This window comes from Danio rerio, chromosome 24 (assembly GCF_052040795.2).
Source record: "Danio rerio strain M-AB ecotype USA chromosome 24, GRCz13ab, whole genome shotgun sequence".
Taxonomy (NCBI): domain Eukaryota; kingdom Metazoa; phylum Chordata; class Actinopteri; order Cypriniformes; family Danionidae; genus Danio; species Danio rerio.
The window spans coordinates 16,391,606-16,408,536 of record NC_141044.1 but is presented as its reverse complement, the minus strand read 5'-3'; the positions used below and the strand labels follow the sequence as shown (position 1 = coordinate 16,408,536).

General features: G+C 34.4%; 1 protein-coding gene across 3 annotated transcripts in view; it reads left to right on the top strand.

Moving 5' to 3' along the window:
• The window catches only part of jph1a (junctophilin 1a), an 83,346-nt gene that overhangs the window by 41,337 nt on the left and 25,078 nt on the right, over positions 1-16,931 (top strand). For 2 of the 3 annotated variants that reach the window (XR_015524275.1, NM_001166256.1), the window contains 1 exon segment: positions 2,740-2,858. Coding sequence is in view for 2 of the 3 variants with exons in the window: in NM_001166256.1 (NP_001159728.1) it covers positions 2,740-2,858 (119 nt within the window). In the remaining variant the exon portion in view is untranslated. 3 annotated transcript variants of the gene reach the window in all.

Below are 16,931 nucleotides of genomic sequence, written 5' to 3'. Positions count from 1 at the left end.
ATTGTATTAAGACTAACATATTGATAAAACAATAATTTCAGGGGACAGATTTATTTCAGACTGACGCATCTTGACTCTTATTTGGAGGCAGTTGTAGCTGAGGCAGAGTCGGATTAATCCCCTGCGTTTCAGACTGTTTATTTTGTGCTTTTGATGCAGGGTTGCGTAATAGTGATAGTACTAGCTCTGAATCCCTGATGCTTAATGCAGACGCTGCATAGACTCAATCTGGATGAAAACAGTGTGTGTCGCAGCACGCCGGGGGTTTTGAAGGGATTTGAGAAGCAGGTCAGCTCTTGATTCCTGTCCATAAGCTTGTGTTTCAGCATGATGTGGCCTTCATTAAAGCCGTCCTGCTGAGGCCAAACCTATCATGATCCCGACACACCAGAAATTTTGCTATGATTACTTCTAATGTGCTTGTTTACTTTGTGATCATTTCATGATTATTTCTGCTTGAAATGTTTAGCTTTTTTCCCCCTATTGGCTTTTCCATTTGAAATTTGAAGAAACACATTTTTTTTTCCTTTTCTGAAGTAACTAAGAAATGTGTTTTATACATTTTTTATTTGAATGAATATTATTTTAGGAATAACTCGTTAAAAAATACAACATATACATAAACACTCACACGTATATTTACCAGTACTTAGCATTTAAATTATTAGTATTTGAGTCTCATTTATGAAAATAAATAAATAAATAAACAAATAAATACTGACAGAAAAACACTTAAATAGACTATGTTGCTTGGTGTACAACTAGATAGGCTGCATGTTGTCTGCTGAGTAAGAGAGATGTTCCTTTGGTCTGTGGCCTCTGACTGGATTAAATTCTTTGTCCCCATCCATTTGCAAAAGCAGGATTTAAATTCGACAAAACCAAAGGGCTCAGCACACCCCATAGTACTATTTAGGCAGAGGAATCTGCAGCATCTAAACACAAACCGAAACACAACCACATGCAGGACACATCAGTACAAAAGACCAGCACTAACTGGTCCAAGCACTGAACAAAACACTTATCCTCTCACACTTTATACAGTATTTATATAGTTCATAGATTTGCTGCAAATCCATGTTTTAGAATTGAAAAAAACTTTAGTAGCCCACTTTTTTAATTATTTGTTTGTTTGATTGTTTGTTTGTGTATTTATTTATTTATTTATTTATTTATTTATTTATTTATTTATTTATTTATTTATTTATTTATTAACCTATGTTGTACAGATACAACACCATATACATTTCAGGCAGACTTATTAAGCCCCCTGAATTATTAGACCCCCCTTCCCCCCAATCCCCTAGTTTCTATTTAATAGAAAGAAGATGTTTCCAATATTTTCTAAACATAATAGTTTTAATAGCTCATTTCTCATAACTGATTTATTTTATTTTTGCCATGATAACAGAAAATAATATTTGACTAGATATTTTTCAAGACACTCTATACAGCTTAAAGTGACATTTAAAGGCTTTACTAAGTTAATTAGGTAAACTAGGCATGTTAGGGTAATTAGGCAAGTTATTGTATAACAATGGTTTGTTCTGCAGACTATTGAAAAAATATATAGCTTAAAGGGGCTAATAATCTTCATTAAAGGGGCTAATAATCTTAAAATGATTTTAAAAAATGTTAAAACATATTTAACATAATTAGACATACTGTAAAAATGTTCTTGCTCAGTTAAACATTTTAAAAAATAAATAAAAATCAAATAGGGTTTAATCACTCTGATTTCAACTGTACATATAAAACATAAGCAAAAGTTCTGCTTTTTATCCCACTCCAATTCCATATATCTTCTACCCCTATCGTCATAAACATACGACGAAACCAAGTACAAATGACCAAAAATAAAAGGGTTATTCCTCTTCTACTTCAAGATCAATAATATCAATAAAATCTAAAGATTTACATGTTTTTAAAAAGTTTTTAAAGACCCTCTTAATGAAAATATTTTAATGAAAAATTATTCTGTTCATCAAGGTGGCATTTATTAAATAAAAAAAAATATTGGTCCACTGCTGTGGAACTGCTAGTAATGGCCTGCATTGCGTGTGAAATTTAGAGATCTTTTAACCTGTAATTTATGGTATGATCTAATATGAAGGTGGCGATGTATGTTTCCACTTAAGTAGAATAAGCCGCGATCCAATAATGTGGTGAAAGCAACAACTTGTGATGTTTGGTTATATTAATTAACACACTTTCAAAGAGGTGGTCAATCAGCAATTTTTGAAGAGATGCACTGAACCTGTAATCTTCATGCTTCGCTTAAAAAATGCATTTTGTTGTATTCGTATATGCTGATTCTGATTCATGCTGAATCATAAATGTTGGTTGCTGGCACCCAATGACTTTCATAGTAATAAAAAAAACTACTATAGAGATCAATGAGTGCCAGCAACCAGCATTCTTCAAAATATCTTATTTTATGTTCAACAGAAGAAAGAAACTCAAATTGATTTTGAACAAGTGAAGAGTGAGTAAACGATGACAGAGTTTAAATTTTTGAGTGAACTATCTCTTAAAAATCTGAATTCTTTGCACTGAAATGAACTTGCAGCATTGAATTCTGTGACTTTGCAGATATTTTTGATGCTCAAAAAGCCGCGTTACACAAGTTTTAAAATCTAAATCATAATCAAGGAACCCCTTAAAGCGCCTCTTTCTGTCTATAAAATTTGAATTCTGTAAAACTTCTATTAACGCTCTCTACTGTGTGTTTGTGTGCAGGACGTCCCACGCACGGACTAAGAGTGAAGCAGCAGACCAGGCCGCTCTCGCAGCATGTCAGGAGTCAGATTTAGCCAGAGCTGTGGCTTGTGAATTATCTCCAAGCTTCCATCAACCAGGTACAGTTTCACACAAGAAGAGCTTGTCTTTCCCACACACACCCTGAAAATAACACTCAAAAATCCATGATGAAAGCCTTCCACTCCTCACACCTAAAGCTAACTTTCTGCTGAGTCTGAAACTGGAGTACAAACAGACATGAATGTTATTCCATAGCTAATCGAGAAGTTTTTTTTACCCTCTTTGACTGCGATTACTTATTAGACTATATATATATATATATATATATATATATATATATATATATATATATATATATATATATATATATATATATATATATATATATATATATTTATATATATATATATATATATATATATATATATATATATATATATATATATATATATATATATATATATATAGTTAAGTAGTTGTAATACTCTTATTGTTTTAGTTACTTTATTCGGTTGTGTGTTTTTGTGGTTTTTATAATATTTTTAATATATTTGTTTAATTTTTTCATTTTAGTTTTAGGCTATGTTAACACAAAACCATAGCCTTTCCCATCATCATAATTTTTTTTTGAGCAAGAAAAAATGACGGGGACGAATACTCTGTCTTTGACAGCTTGCGACATCATCTGCCACTTTCACAGAGTATATTTACTTTAATATGACTAGATAATACTCTTATTAAGAGTCTACCATATAAACAGTGATTTTTGATTACCTTAAAAGACAACCTGTCACGAAATGCAGAGGTTTATTTTTTCTGTACGCCATGCCGTATCAAATTCCATTAAAACAAAAGTCAAAAGATTAAAAATGAAACATACGAAATTAGATGAACCTCTGGAGAAAACGCTGGAGAGCCTAATGTGATATTAATTGTTTTATACTGAAACTTTATTTCTAAAAGTGCTTCCTTGGTCTTATCCATATTGCTTTGCACATTAAACACATGTCGGCCACAACAGGAAATAAAACTGCAACTACGTTAAATGCATGCATTTTTTTTTTACGCATTTAATATTTCAAATTAGTTGTTTAATTTTGACAGCACTAATATACAGTTGAAGTCAGAATTATTAGCCCCCTTTTGATTTTTATTTTCTTTTTAAAATATTTCCCAAATGATTTTTAACAGAGCAATGAAATTTTCACAGTATGTCTGATAATATTTTTTTCTTCTGGAGGAAGTCTTATTTCTTTTATTTTGGCTAGAAAAAAAGCAGTTATTAATTTTTTTAAAAACTATTTTGGGACAAAATTATTAGCCCCTTTAAGCTATTTTTTTTTCAATAGTCTACAGAACAAACCAACATTATACAATGACTTGCCTAATTACCCTAACCTGTCTAGTTAACCTTATTAACCTAGTTAAGCCTTTAAATGTCACTTTAAACTGTATAGAAGTGTCTTGAAAAATATCAAGTAAAAATTATTTACTGTAATCATGCCAAAGATAAAATAAATCAGTTGTTAGAAATAAGTTTTAAAAACTATTATGCTTAGAAATGTGCTGAAACAATCGGGGGGGGGATAAACAGGGCGCTAATAATTCTGACTTCAACTATATATATATATATATACAAGTGAATGAATGAGAAAATGAATGAATGAGTTTGATAATTATTGCAGCTGTTAGCTGTTGGAAAACATAATGTACTTTTGAGACTTTTTAAGGCGAGTATGTTGTTTAGATTGCCTTCCATAAATATTTATAAATTTGGAGATACAGTACCATCCACAAGACGGTGAAGGAGACTCTTTATGTATGCCTTAGTTACTGTTTCGTTGGCCGTTTGTTTGTTTTTAATGAATCTACTGTTTTCGTTCCTGCAGACTAGTTCAGTGAACAGAGATAAAGAAGAAATGCCCGTATATGTTAAGCAATTTTCCTTATCGCAGACACAACAGTAATTTGGTAGTGTTTGCATTGCTTCGGCTTTTTGGGGGTTAATTATTGTGATATCTCAATTGCAACAAAGAAATACTTTGAGATATCTCTGTAGACTAATGGCATTTCATGCCATTTAGCATTATAATCTTAAAATGTGAGCAAAAATACTAGTTTTGTCATCACTTCAGACATTATGCTAGAGAATTATTCGAACACTAGCTCTGAAAGGGCGTTGCTGATTTAGTAACAGTTCCTGCTGTTCTGGTCAGCTGCACATGTAAATAAATTGCAGAAGAAAGTAGTTCATCACACAAAAGGGTTTTTAGACTCTCCTTGTTTGATTTTCTTTTTTATACACATGATTATGCTGACAAACTGTTGTATAAACACAATATCATACTCGTAGCAATGCAATATGGATGTATATCATCACTGGTGGGACACTAAGGCACTCGGCCTGTGGCCTCGTGTCAATGCACACCTCCCACCAGTGCTAATAAACAGCCATATTGCTATGCCACTCGTGTCATATTGCTCATGTCATATTGCTTATATATATATATATATATATATATATATATATATATATATATATATATATATATATATATATATATATATATATATAATTTCACAATTATGAGGAAAAAGTTTTGTTATGGATGTGACATCTCTTATATATAAAATCACAGATATATATAACTTATTTTATATATATTTTTTTTTTTTAATTAAGATTTTAAATCTAGAATTGCCATTCAGATACTATATTATTTCATTATTATTATTACTTTTATTCTGTAGGACAAGAGATGTACACTGAATAATAACATGCCAAGAATATTTACCTTTTTTTCAGATGAGCACTTTATATTGCCTCTTTAAATATATATTACACACTGCTCTAAAGAAATCAAATGTATTACTCAACAACACAGATCGCTACCATTCAACGGCTCCTCAGTAATTGTTCTAGTTCCCTGTGGAAATATTTCCGCCAGCAGCCAAAGAATGTTGTCCACATCAAGCAGAGAATGTTCTCTGGATCAGGAATGTCAGGCTGGTTGAGTGTGCTGTGCGTGTGGCGAATTGCTATCAGTAAACGGATTCAGATAAAAAGTGGCCATGGCGAGTTACAGCTCTATTGTGCCGCTCACCTCTCATGGAAAAGGTCCCAGAAACACTTCTCAGTTTTCAGGAGTGAAGCCCACACACAGAGGTCAAGGGAGAAAGGTCAGACTCACTCTGGCTATGGTACATAATCTTCTGCAGGTCTATAACTAGAACTCACCTTCCAGAACAGGATGGGATGTGTGACTGTAAACATGAATTATGTCTTACGGCTACCTGTAAAGTGTGAGTGCCTCATGGGAGATTAGATTTTAATTAAATTGAGCCTTTTCCAGAGATCTGCTGTTTTTACTTTTGTGGTGGCCTGATTTTCCCTTTTTAGTCTTTAAATGTGCTATAGAATGTAAATATGGATATATCTATATAGCCATAGCTGAATAATAAGAGTTCCCTACATGAAAAGACATACTGTGAGTATCCTGAATATGCACACCCCCTGAAGCGTTTGATTTGCCACAACATTTTGTACTGAGATTACAGCAATGACATTTTTTTATGAAATGACAAGTTTATCTAAGCTTTGATTTTACTTAATATGTTTGTGTGACTTTTATTTTGAAGTTTTAAGAAGCAGCAGCCATGCCTAACCATGGATTCAAAACACAAAATATGGAATAAACGTCTTATACATTAATTCAGTTCAAACCTGAAGTGGCACAAGGCCTGGTTAACATATTTTTTTGTAGTTTAACATGTATATTGTGACATTTGTGATGAGGCAGCAGATTCTTCACATTTTTACATTTGTAATGAGGCAACACAAACATGTTAACCTGTGAATATATTTGTTTAATGCACAGTTATGCATTGTCATATTACTCAGTACTTACCGCGAGTTGTCTGATGTAAAATGACGCCAGTACACTTTATAAAAATCCTCTGTTTATGTGAATGTTAATATTAACTCTTGATTATATTTTAAATACGTTAATATGACAACATATGAATCTAAATACATCTATATGTTGCCCTTGTGTTAGGTTAATTGTAATTTACCCTATATTTCATCCATAACACAACTCAGGAGCAAACTAGGGTACTCTATTGGCATAAAAACAATCCTTTTGACAACAGAATATACTAATTTAGTTGAAAAGATTGTCATTTAACAAGGAATCTTCTAAATTTGATAACTGAAGTATGGTTATTTTGTATGCGTGTATTTCAGAGCTTATTAATATTCGTGATCAGGAGTGTTGCTAGACTTGAAGCTCTATATATCCTTTCCCCCCTTACTTTCTTACTCTTATATAAATAACTTTACTCAGAAGTATAAACAAATACAATTTTTATTATTAGAAACTTATTATTTTAGGACATTTTAAAATGGTGGTGAAATGTAATAGAATATAAAGGAATTCAAGGAGACAAATCTAATAACTAGTGCATCTATAATCGGTGCATCACAAAAAGCATTAAAAAAAAAAACAAATCTACTGTATGCTTTTCTGTAATCATGTGGAAAAATGTGTTTAGATTTTGCTCCGCTAAAAACATAGGATGAGAATCTTGTTGTATATTACTGACCCTTAATATTCATGTTTCCTCTTCCCATTTCTGTTTGGTTCTAGTAGCAGGTAGAGATTTACAATGTCTGCACAAAAAAACATAATAATGTTCTGTTGTCAGTAAGTTATGATGATTCTAAGGCTCCCCACTCTTAACCTTCGCCGTCCAACCCACACTTATAATCCCTCAACAACTATAACTAACCATTCCGAAATCTCAGATTCAGATTATCTAATCCATTGTTTATGAAAACTCTGTTTTTCACGGAGTTATAAGTTACATTCAGCAGTTAAAGCAATGTTGGGTTGTGAAAAAATGTGCTATATAAATAAACTAATAAATAACTAACTAATAAAATAGAGTAAATAATACAAATTGTAGTACATTAATGGTCTTCAGTGAGCTAACACTACTACACCGAACAAGATATGAGTCAAGTTAAATAAACATGCCCATATGATTGAGGCACTTCTGATTAGATTAATCCCTGAGAGAATATAATTTGTTAATGAGTCTATAATAAATGTCACCAGATTTAATGACTAACACACTTGAGGTCCAACTGCCATGTGTTTATTTAATATGATAGGTTTTTAGAATATAACCTGCGCACTAAAACTAGAAAGACATTCACATTTCAAAGTGCAAATGTTATTGTTTATGTAGGTGAGTTTATTATATGTTAATAAGAAATTCCTGGTTCATGTCTGTATTCATTGTCATCTGCTTGTGGTTGGATGGATGAAAATGCACCTGACTTGGATTGTTCACCAAGAACTTAAAAGAAAAACACTTACTCAAGCATACAGGCCATGCTATATGTCGATGATTTATTTTTTTTCTTCAGTAGAACATTAAAGAAGATTTTTAGCTTAAGCTGTGGTTCTTGGTGATTTATAAAATGCAAATAACAGCACTTTGTAAATTGACTATTAATTAATTAATATGCATGACTTATGATGGGTGGATGGCCAGTAACTTTAAAAAAGTTGTAACTTAATTGGCTGGTGAGTAGAAAATGATTATTTAGACCTTAGCCAGCTATGACAACATTAAGTGTATCATAAAGTTCTTGCTCCAGATGAGGCTGTGAATTACAGGTAATACTGTTAAAAAACATAATAAAAAGGCTAATTGTTTTGAATTTTTTATTTTATTATTATTGTTATTATTTGCCTAATATTTTTTTCAATTATTATTTTATTTATCTTTTTATGAATTACCAAGGACCACAGTTTCAGCTTTTGAAAACCTTCTTTAAAGGAACAAATAGGCTCATTTTATAACCCTCCTAGAGGTAAGCAGTTAAATTGAAAAAAAAAAAATCCATTCAAATGATCACTGAGTCTGGCAGAAGTATGTTTATCTTAACATAGATCACTGAATCAAAGAAGACTGTTAGCATCTCACTAATGCATTTTCAAAAAAGTTTTTAAAGATTTTCCTATTTAAAGCTTCCTGTTTAAGGCTCAACGTAATATATTTGCACTGCCACAGCTATGATATGGCAGCACTTTTTTTTATGCCAGAGTTAAAGTATAGTTCCTAGACATATAAGCTTAGAAAATAGAAACTTTCAATTTTCAGTCTTTCTTAGTACTCTTCTACAGAAGTGAGATGCTAATGGTCTAATCCAATTCCATGGTTATTCTAAGCTGAGATAAAAGTGCACCGACCAAGCTGACTGAAGAGATCAAAAAATAGCTTCTGTGATAAAATTGGTATTAATATTTATTGACTGAACACTATTATCAATAACTGTAAAAAAAAAAAAAAAGTTCGGTATGAAGTGCTTGGGTTTTATTAAAATGTGGCTGCTGAGTGTGCACATTGGAAGTAATGCCGATAAGCTTAGGGTGTAAATTTGTCATTTGCAATGGAGGCACATGACTCGCACGTTGCGCATATAATGTGCAAGCACGTGACGTGTATTTTCCAGGTACACCTAGTTAAAAAAACATCTGAGCTTTTTCGAATGCCAGATGCGCACACCGATTCATGTGTGTAGAAATAACTATCTGCTTTACAGTTTGTGGAATATACACATTTCAATAACGGCAGACTAATTATCTCAGACAAACACAGCACATCCAAACACTGCAGTGCTGCACCAATAATTTGTTCTTTTGTCATCCTCTGAGAAAACAACTGATGGTCGCCTAGTAACAAGAGATGCCATAGAAAATGGTGAAGGAAACCACATGCTTGCACTTGTCACTTCAGGTAAAGAGCATAAAATCACTTAGAGGCGACAATCTGTTGCAATTTGGTAAACAGCAACCTGATGCCGCTAGTGTAAGTGTCATGCAGCGACCTTTTTGGAATGAAAATTTGGGACAACAGCAAAGATTACTAACTTGAGAAAGAATGAAACAAAAAATCTAATTACATCTCTCTCTCTCTCTCTCTCTCTCTCTCTCTCTCTCTCTCTCTCTCTCTCTCTCTCTATATATATATATATATATATATATATATATATATATATATATATATAGAGTGCTTTTAGCATAAATGAGTAGCCCACAATATCTCAATGAATGGTGAGTATTAATTTGTATTATATTATTGCGTAAACTATTAAATTAAAGTACCTTAAAGTAATTTCACAAAACAAGAAACAAGTATGGGTATTTACACATTAAGTCTGTAAAAAAAACTATAAAAACTGCTGATGGTTACCAGTCTTGTGATAGAAACTATTGTATTGTCGTCTTTCAGGTTGTATTTCACTTTAATGCAGTTTTTAAATAAATAAATAAAAAAACAAAGCAGCTGCTTGTCATTGCGGCAGCAATAAGATCCAATGGACAGCCGATCACTTTCACTCCAAAATGGTGGAATTGCGGGGCTGTTGCTGGACACTGATATTGCAATGGAACGTTCTATTGTTGCCTCTTTGCGATTCTAAGCTCTTTGCTTCAGATCAGAATAACAACACATGCGAAAATGAGTGTCATATAGCAGCAGCGAGGAGACTGTAAATAAAAAAGGATGTACGGGTGTCTCCAGAGTGGCTTTTAGGTTTCTTTTCTTGTGCATCCCAGGACTTTGCTCCTCATTTGAAAAAGTTTTTAGCATAGGGGTAATATAGTCATTCAACCACAATTTGTAATGTTGCAATATGTATTTGAATAATGATAGTTGGTCCATTTACTTGAAAGCTCAGATTTGATGATCATAATTTGTTTTTGATGTTTACTGTATCCTTAATATTGACACCTTACAGATGTTGACCTACCTTTACAACTGTAAACTTTTTGTAACATTTTATTCATCAAGTTTAAGAGTCTCTTTAGCACTCATGTCTCTTTTATTATGAATAGATCAGATATTTTGTTTAAATATTTTACGTTTTGAATATTAAAATGATTTGCCTTAGTAATGTTGGCTAAATAACAAAACATCCTAATATTCCTAAATGTTTTTTTAAAAATTATTCAATAATTATCTATGAAACATGATAGCATAATGATTCATGATATTATAATGTCTAGACCTATGTTTAACTATAGGGGGAGGCATAAAATGAACAATATTAAAATATTTTAAATAAGTGGAGTATTCCTTTAATGTTCTACTGAAGAAGAATAAAATCGCCTCCATCCCTTATGGACAGAGGCGGAGGAAAGTATAAGCTGTATTTAACATTTTTTGTGTTTTTCAAAAAACCTGCCATTAATTCAGTCAGCAACTGGCCTTTAGTGTTAAATTATAGGGATGTAACGATATCAGAATTTCACGGTACGGTAATACCTCAGTATGAATGTCACGGTACGGTATTTATTGAATCATTTACAGGAAAAAACAAAACTTATGAAAATACTCCAAAAAAATGCCAAAAGTGTCAATGACATACAAATTAGCCATCTATCTGTAAGCTTTAAAACAGGAACTTTAATTTTAATAACAAAAAATTATTAAACCATGTAAAAAAAATTAAGTTTCAATTTAGTATTGTTAAAAACTCATCACATTCAACATTTAATCACTCACTCACTTAGATAGAGATGGGTTTAAAGGAAAATTATCATATAAATATAATCTGGTAAAAGCTGGTATCTCTGGGTATTTACAATGTCCCCTGCAACAGAAAAAAACCCTCTCATTTGGGACTGAGGTTTCTGGGACAAGAGAGATATGACTTGGCCCAGGTTGACAGCAGTGGGTAACGTTGTGCATTGTCTTTTCCCCACTTGAGAGGGCAAGCCATGAGTGAGATAGAGATCTCATGTCTGCATTAATCTGAACAGTGTGCTGTGTTTCTGCAGTCCCCATGAATGATTATTAGTCGTATTCCCCAACTTGCAGGCACGTGCACACACAGTGCTCAACCTGTGCAGTGCACATGCCCTTTTTAGTCTTGGATAGAAAGTTCCCTTCCAAAATGATCAAAAGTGCCCCCGCACGCGACATACCCTCCGTCCCGCTTTACAGTACGCGCGCGACAACACAGCTGATCAGAACGCGCGCGACAACACAGCTGATAAGAACTCGCGCGACAACACAGCTAATAAGAACTTGCGCGACAACACAGCTATTCAGTACGCGCGCGACAACACAGCTGATAAGAACTCGCGCGACAACACCACTATTCAGTACGCGCACGGCGACAACACCCGCTTTAGGGTTTTCCAGCTCTTTTTGATCCCCGCTTCTAGCAGCACACTCCATTTCCGCATTACTGGATCTGTAGCGACAACAGACCGCAAGGGATTATGGCCAAGCCTGGGCTGATGGGAATTGTAGTTTCCGGTACCTCCCGTTCTCTTCATTCGCCTGAGCAAATTTTCTCTGAAGACCTATAGTTTTACCGAGTCATGCGACTACGGTAATATCGAAAAAAATTAATATTGCGGTATGACGGTATTTACAATACCGTTACATCCCTATTAAATTATGAACAATTTTGTTTATATACTGCATATTATATCTATTTTTTAATTTGTTGTTGTTTTCATAAGTCATTTAAAGTGTCGTGTAAAAACAAAGTGGCTTTCTGCTATGATCTGTCCTGATCCACCTGATCCCCAGCATTGCCTGGTTCTCCTGCTTGCTCTCAAACATCACGCTCAGCAGAGTAAACACCAGTGCCCGTAATTGACATTTCTGGCTTATGGCAGATTAGTGCAGAGGTTAAGTATGCCTTTGTAACACAAGAGTAAAAACGTTTCAGTGTCGCCCATGCTTGTCTTCAGGCCTCATCTGAAATGGTCCACTCCACCAGCTTTATAGAGTGACGTTAATTGCGCTATATTTGGAGCGAGTGTGTCCTTTACGCGGGGATGGTTGGAATGGCAGGATGGACAGGGAGCAGCTGTCCATTCCTTCAGTGGGACGTGTGAACTCTGACTGCACCTCCTCTTCTCTAAATCTTCTCTGTTCTGCTCCTCAACAGTGCAAGGTGCACAGAGGACAGGTGTTTCCCTGACCTGTGACCCACAATACTCGCTCTTTCTCTATTTATTACACTTCAGCCTTCAGGAATGGGACGATCACATAAACATTATTCATTTAAAAATACAGGCATTTATTTATCGTGCAGTTGAGGCTGTCTGTCATGTAAGATAAGTATATGCTCACAGTAGTGGGGTGAATTGAAATATTAATGCAACAGATGATAATATATTTGATTCGTTTTTATTTTATAATAATGCCAAAGACATTTTTTTAAGTTAAGAAAGAGAAGCGCTCATACACACTCACATTCTCTCACACACACTCATATACTACAGCCAATTTTTGTTCATTCAATTCACCTATAGCGTATGTCTTTGGACTGTGAGGTAAACCGGAGCACCCTGAGGAAATCCATGCGAACACAGGGAGAACATGGAAACTCAGTAAACACAGAAATTCCAACTGACCCAGCCAGGACTCGAACCAGTGACCTTCATGTTTTGAGGTGACAGTCACCATGTTGCTGTTTGTTTAATAGTAATACTCACAATTGTGACTTTCTCATAAACAAACAAGCCATTTACACACACACACTCACACTCAATTCATGTAACCACTTCAACCACTGTTATGAGCAATAGTGATATTTGTGCATTGCAAATGATTTACTTGTGAATGCAGTAGTCTAATAGAAAAACCGCAGAGCCCAAAGTTGCATCATGTGTGCTGTTCATCCTGAATCCCTGACTAAAGCTTTAAAAGAAGAATGTTAAATAAAAATAATAGCAAATTAGTGAGAGAATTCATTCATTCTGTAATTAAGGTAGAAGATCAGCAATGTGTCACACAGTGTTATAAAATAGAGTTATTTATAAATTAGGACATAAAAATTGTCTTTCTAAACAAGACCAACTTCATTTAAGTCAAAATGAACTTTAAAGAACAGTGCAGCGCATTATAGAATGCTCATCTAAAATAGTCTCAAATGCTTTAAAATGGCAACAAAAACTGAAACATGCAGAAGAATACAAGCAAGTGTTCAATGGGTCATGCCGCAAAGGACAAGATCTCAGATACAAACGGCCAAAATGAGTTTCCTTCACTGGGTGACAGGACGGACTCTTATGGACTAGGAGCTCTGTCATCAGGGAGGAGCTCGGAGTAGAGCCGCTGCTCCTCCACATCGAGAGGAGTCTGCTAAGGTGGCCCGTGCATCTGTTTTGGATGCCTGCTGGACTGTGTGTTCCAGGCAAATCCCACCAGGAGGAAGCCTAGGGAAAGACCCACTACACACTGGATGTACTATGTCTCTTTGCTGGCTTGGGAATGCCTTGGGATTCCCCTAAAGGAGCTGGAGGAACTGTCTGAGGAGAGGGAAGTCTGGAGTTCTCTCCTAAGCCTGCTGCCTCCACGACCCGGCCTTGGAAAAGCACTGATGGCAAGAAGTGATTCTTTTACATAGGAATCGCTATCAAAAAATCAAAATGTTTCTGTTTTATGTTGTTTATGATTGTTTAAATAGGCCAAAATAAGAAATGCTAAACAGCTTTTACAGACTTCCCAAAGTTTTTACTCATAAAGGGGAGAAAGTTAAAGAAACTGGCTGAAAAACAGAAGAAAAGGCTTAATGGAGTAAACATTTTTTCTATACGATCATGTGTACAAGCTTTTTTTGAACATAATAATTAATTTGGCAGCACTAATAAAGATTATATAGAGGCCTAGCTATGTCTTTACTGGTGTTTTACGTTGAGTAGTGAAGTTTGCCCTGCGCGCTCTCGATTTTAAAAACTTTTTTGGGTGCGTTAATCTTGTCAGTAATGTTATTCAAATGGTCATGAACCGCATTCATGAGAAAAAACAACTGTAATGTGAACATCAACATGCGCGGCAACGGTGAATGTTTGTTGATGGAAAGTTCATTAAGTTTATTCCCCCTTACAAAAATAGATAAATAATTTAATAACTATGCATCCATGCTTTTATATGCTTTCACCTATTTTGTGATGTCTTGAAGATATAGGAAAAACTAACATTATAGTGATTTATCATAAATATCTTTTTGAACCACATAATAAAGTGTATAATGTTAATGAATGCTACAGAATACTGTATATCAGTAAACTGATAAACTGTAATAAGTAACGTTAGTGTAAACTGGCATATTGATTGTGTATAACTAAAGCGATAAAAAATGAAGCCTTTTAAATAATTTGTTTATTACTACAGTTGTGTTATACCACAGCAATAATATAATTACTATGAGAGTTTAATTCAAGTAATTATCTATAGTATGCTACCAAACACTATGGTATTTACTAAAGTATTTGTCATGTAGTGTAATAGCTTGTACACTATCTACCACCTCGATGACAGACATATAAACTTTAGTTTAGTTGAGAACTCGGCCCTCTTCATGATATAAGGATCATGCCCAACATATGTGCTTATTTTCTATTTATATCTCCTTTAAAATATGGTATAAATCACAAAAATACGGACTTTCCTCTTTGTCTCCCATTCAGATTTTTACTTCCTGCCCTCCACCTGAATTTCGTGTGTCACCAGAACCAACAACCTATACCTGAATACTGTTAGACTCCTCGAAAAACAGTAAAATGCTGTTTATTTAATTTGTATCTTTTTATTGTATTTATCTATGCTTATAGATTGTTTATTATAATCAGTCCCTTAATCATGACAATCAATCTAAAATTATAAATTATTCCCAAATAACTATTTATCTCATCTGGTAGTTGTAGTAATAATTGTAGTAATATTGCAATATATATTGCGAAAAAAAAATCACAAGGTTAGATTTTTCCAATATTGTGCAGCCCTGTGCAGCCTGAATGATTATGTTTATCGCAGAATGGTTTGTTTGTGTCTGTCGCTAAATGTGATCTGCTACATGTTAAAACAATGACCGCTTTAGTGCCATCAGGGCTAATTGAGTTGTCTCTTCACAGCGGGTGAAAAGATTTCATAATCCTCCTCATGTCATAAGAGAGGCCTTTGGATCTCCGTCAAATGCCTTATGCTGATTTCGAGCCGTCAGGTTCTTTTGCTGCCACTTATTTTTGGAGTTCAATTTCTCGTGACAACATGACAGTCCTCTTTATACATCTTGATGCCTCATCATCTTGGTGTAAGATCTTCTTTTAAGGAAGCAAGTAGTTTTCAATGCTCTGTTGCTTAATTAGTGAGTCAAGGCCTAATGGTTAGAGAGTTGGTCACAGGTTTGAGTCATGCACTGTACTGCCAGGGATTATCAGTGGGGGGAGGGAATAACCATTTCTCCATACCATGGCTGTGATGAGAACCTTAAGCAAGGCACTGAAGCTCCAACTACTCCCCAGGTGCCACAGTGATGTGTGTTCACGACTATGTATGTACGTGTTTTTATATCCCAATGGGGCCTTAAACCTAAATGCACACAAACTCATAGCGACTTGTGTCACCAAAATCAAAATTGACCAAAATAGAGGTCCTCGTGGGTAAACCTGCTAATAAATCACACAGAATGAAGTATTTTGAAAATGTAAAAATGCAGATTGTTTTCTGCGAGGGTTGTGTTTAAGAGTAGAGTTGTGCTAATGGGATAGAATATATGGTTTGCATAGTAGAAATATCATTATGTTTATGAATTCCCAATTGGGATGTACTGTAGGAACAAGTCTGGTGTGTGTGTGTGTGTGTACTGCTATATACATCTTTGGAAAGTGCCAAATACAGTAGATCCTAGGAACTATTTTTTTTTTTTTTGCAGTTTTTGTTTTCGCAAATCCACCAGAGGCTGCTGTGTACGCTTTTTCATCTCAAATTTATTTTAGGAGAGCCATTCGTGTCCACTCTTCTGGCATAAATCCACCAGAGGCTGCTGTTGACTGACTGACTGACTGACTGACTGACTGACCGATTGACTGGCCCACCCCTTCTCCTTTTCTAAACCCAACCGATAGTGTTTTCAAAAGCACAGATTGACCCCCCCACCCACTTCTATAAACCCAACCAACAATTTTAAAATGGATAAGCCCTCACCTGATTTTTACCACATTTTCAGATTTTACCACGTTCTCACCCTGTTATATACTTGTTTATTTTATTTTTGGCTTCTGTTTATGTCTTACCCACTTTTTGGAACTCTTCTTAGGCAAATTCAAACCCTGTCGTATTTTGAAAGTCTT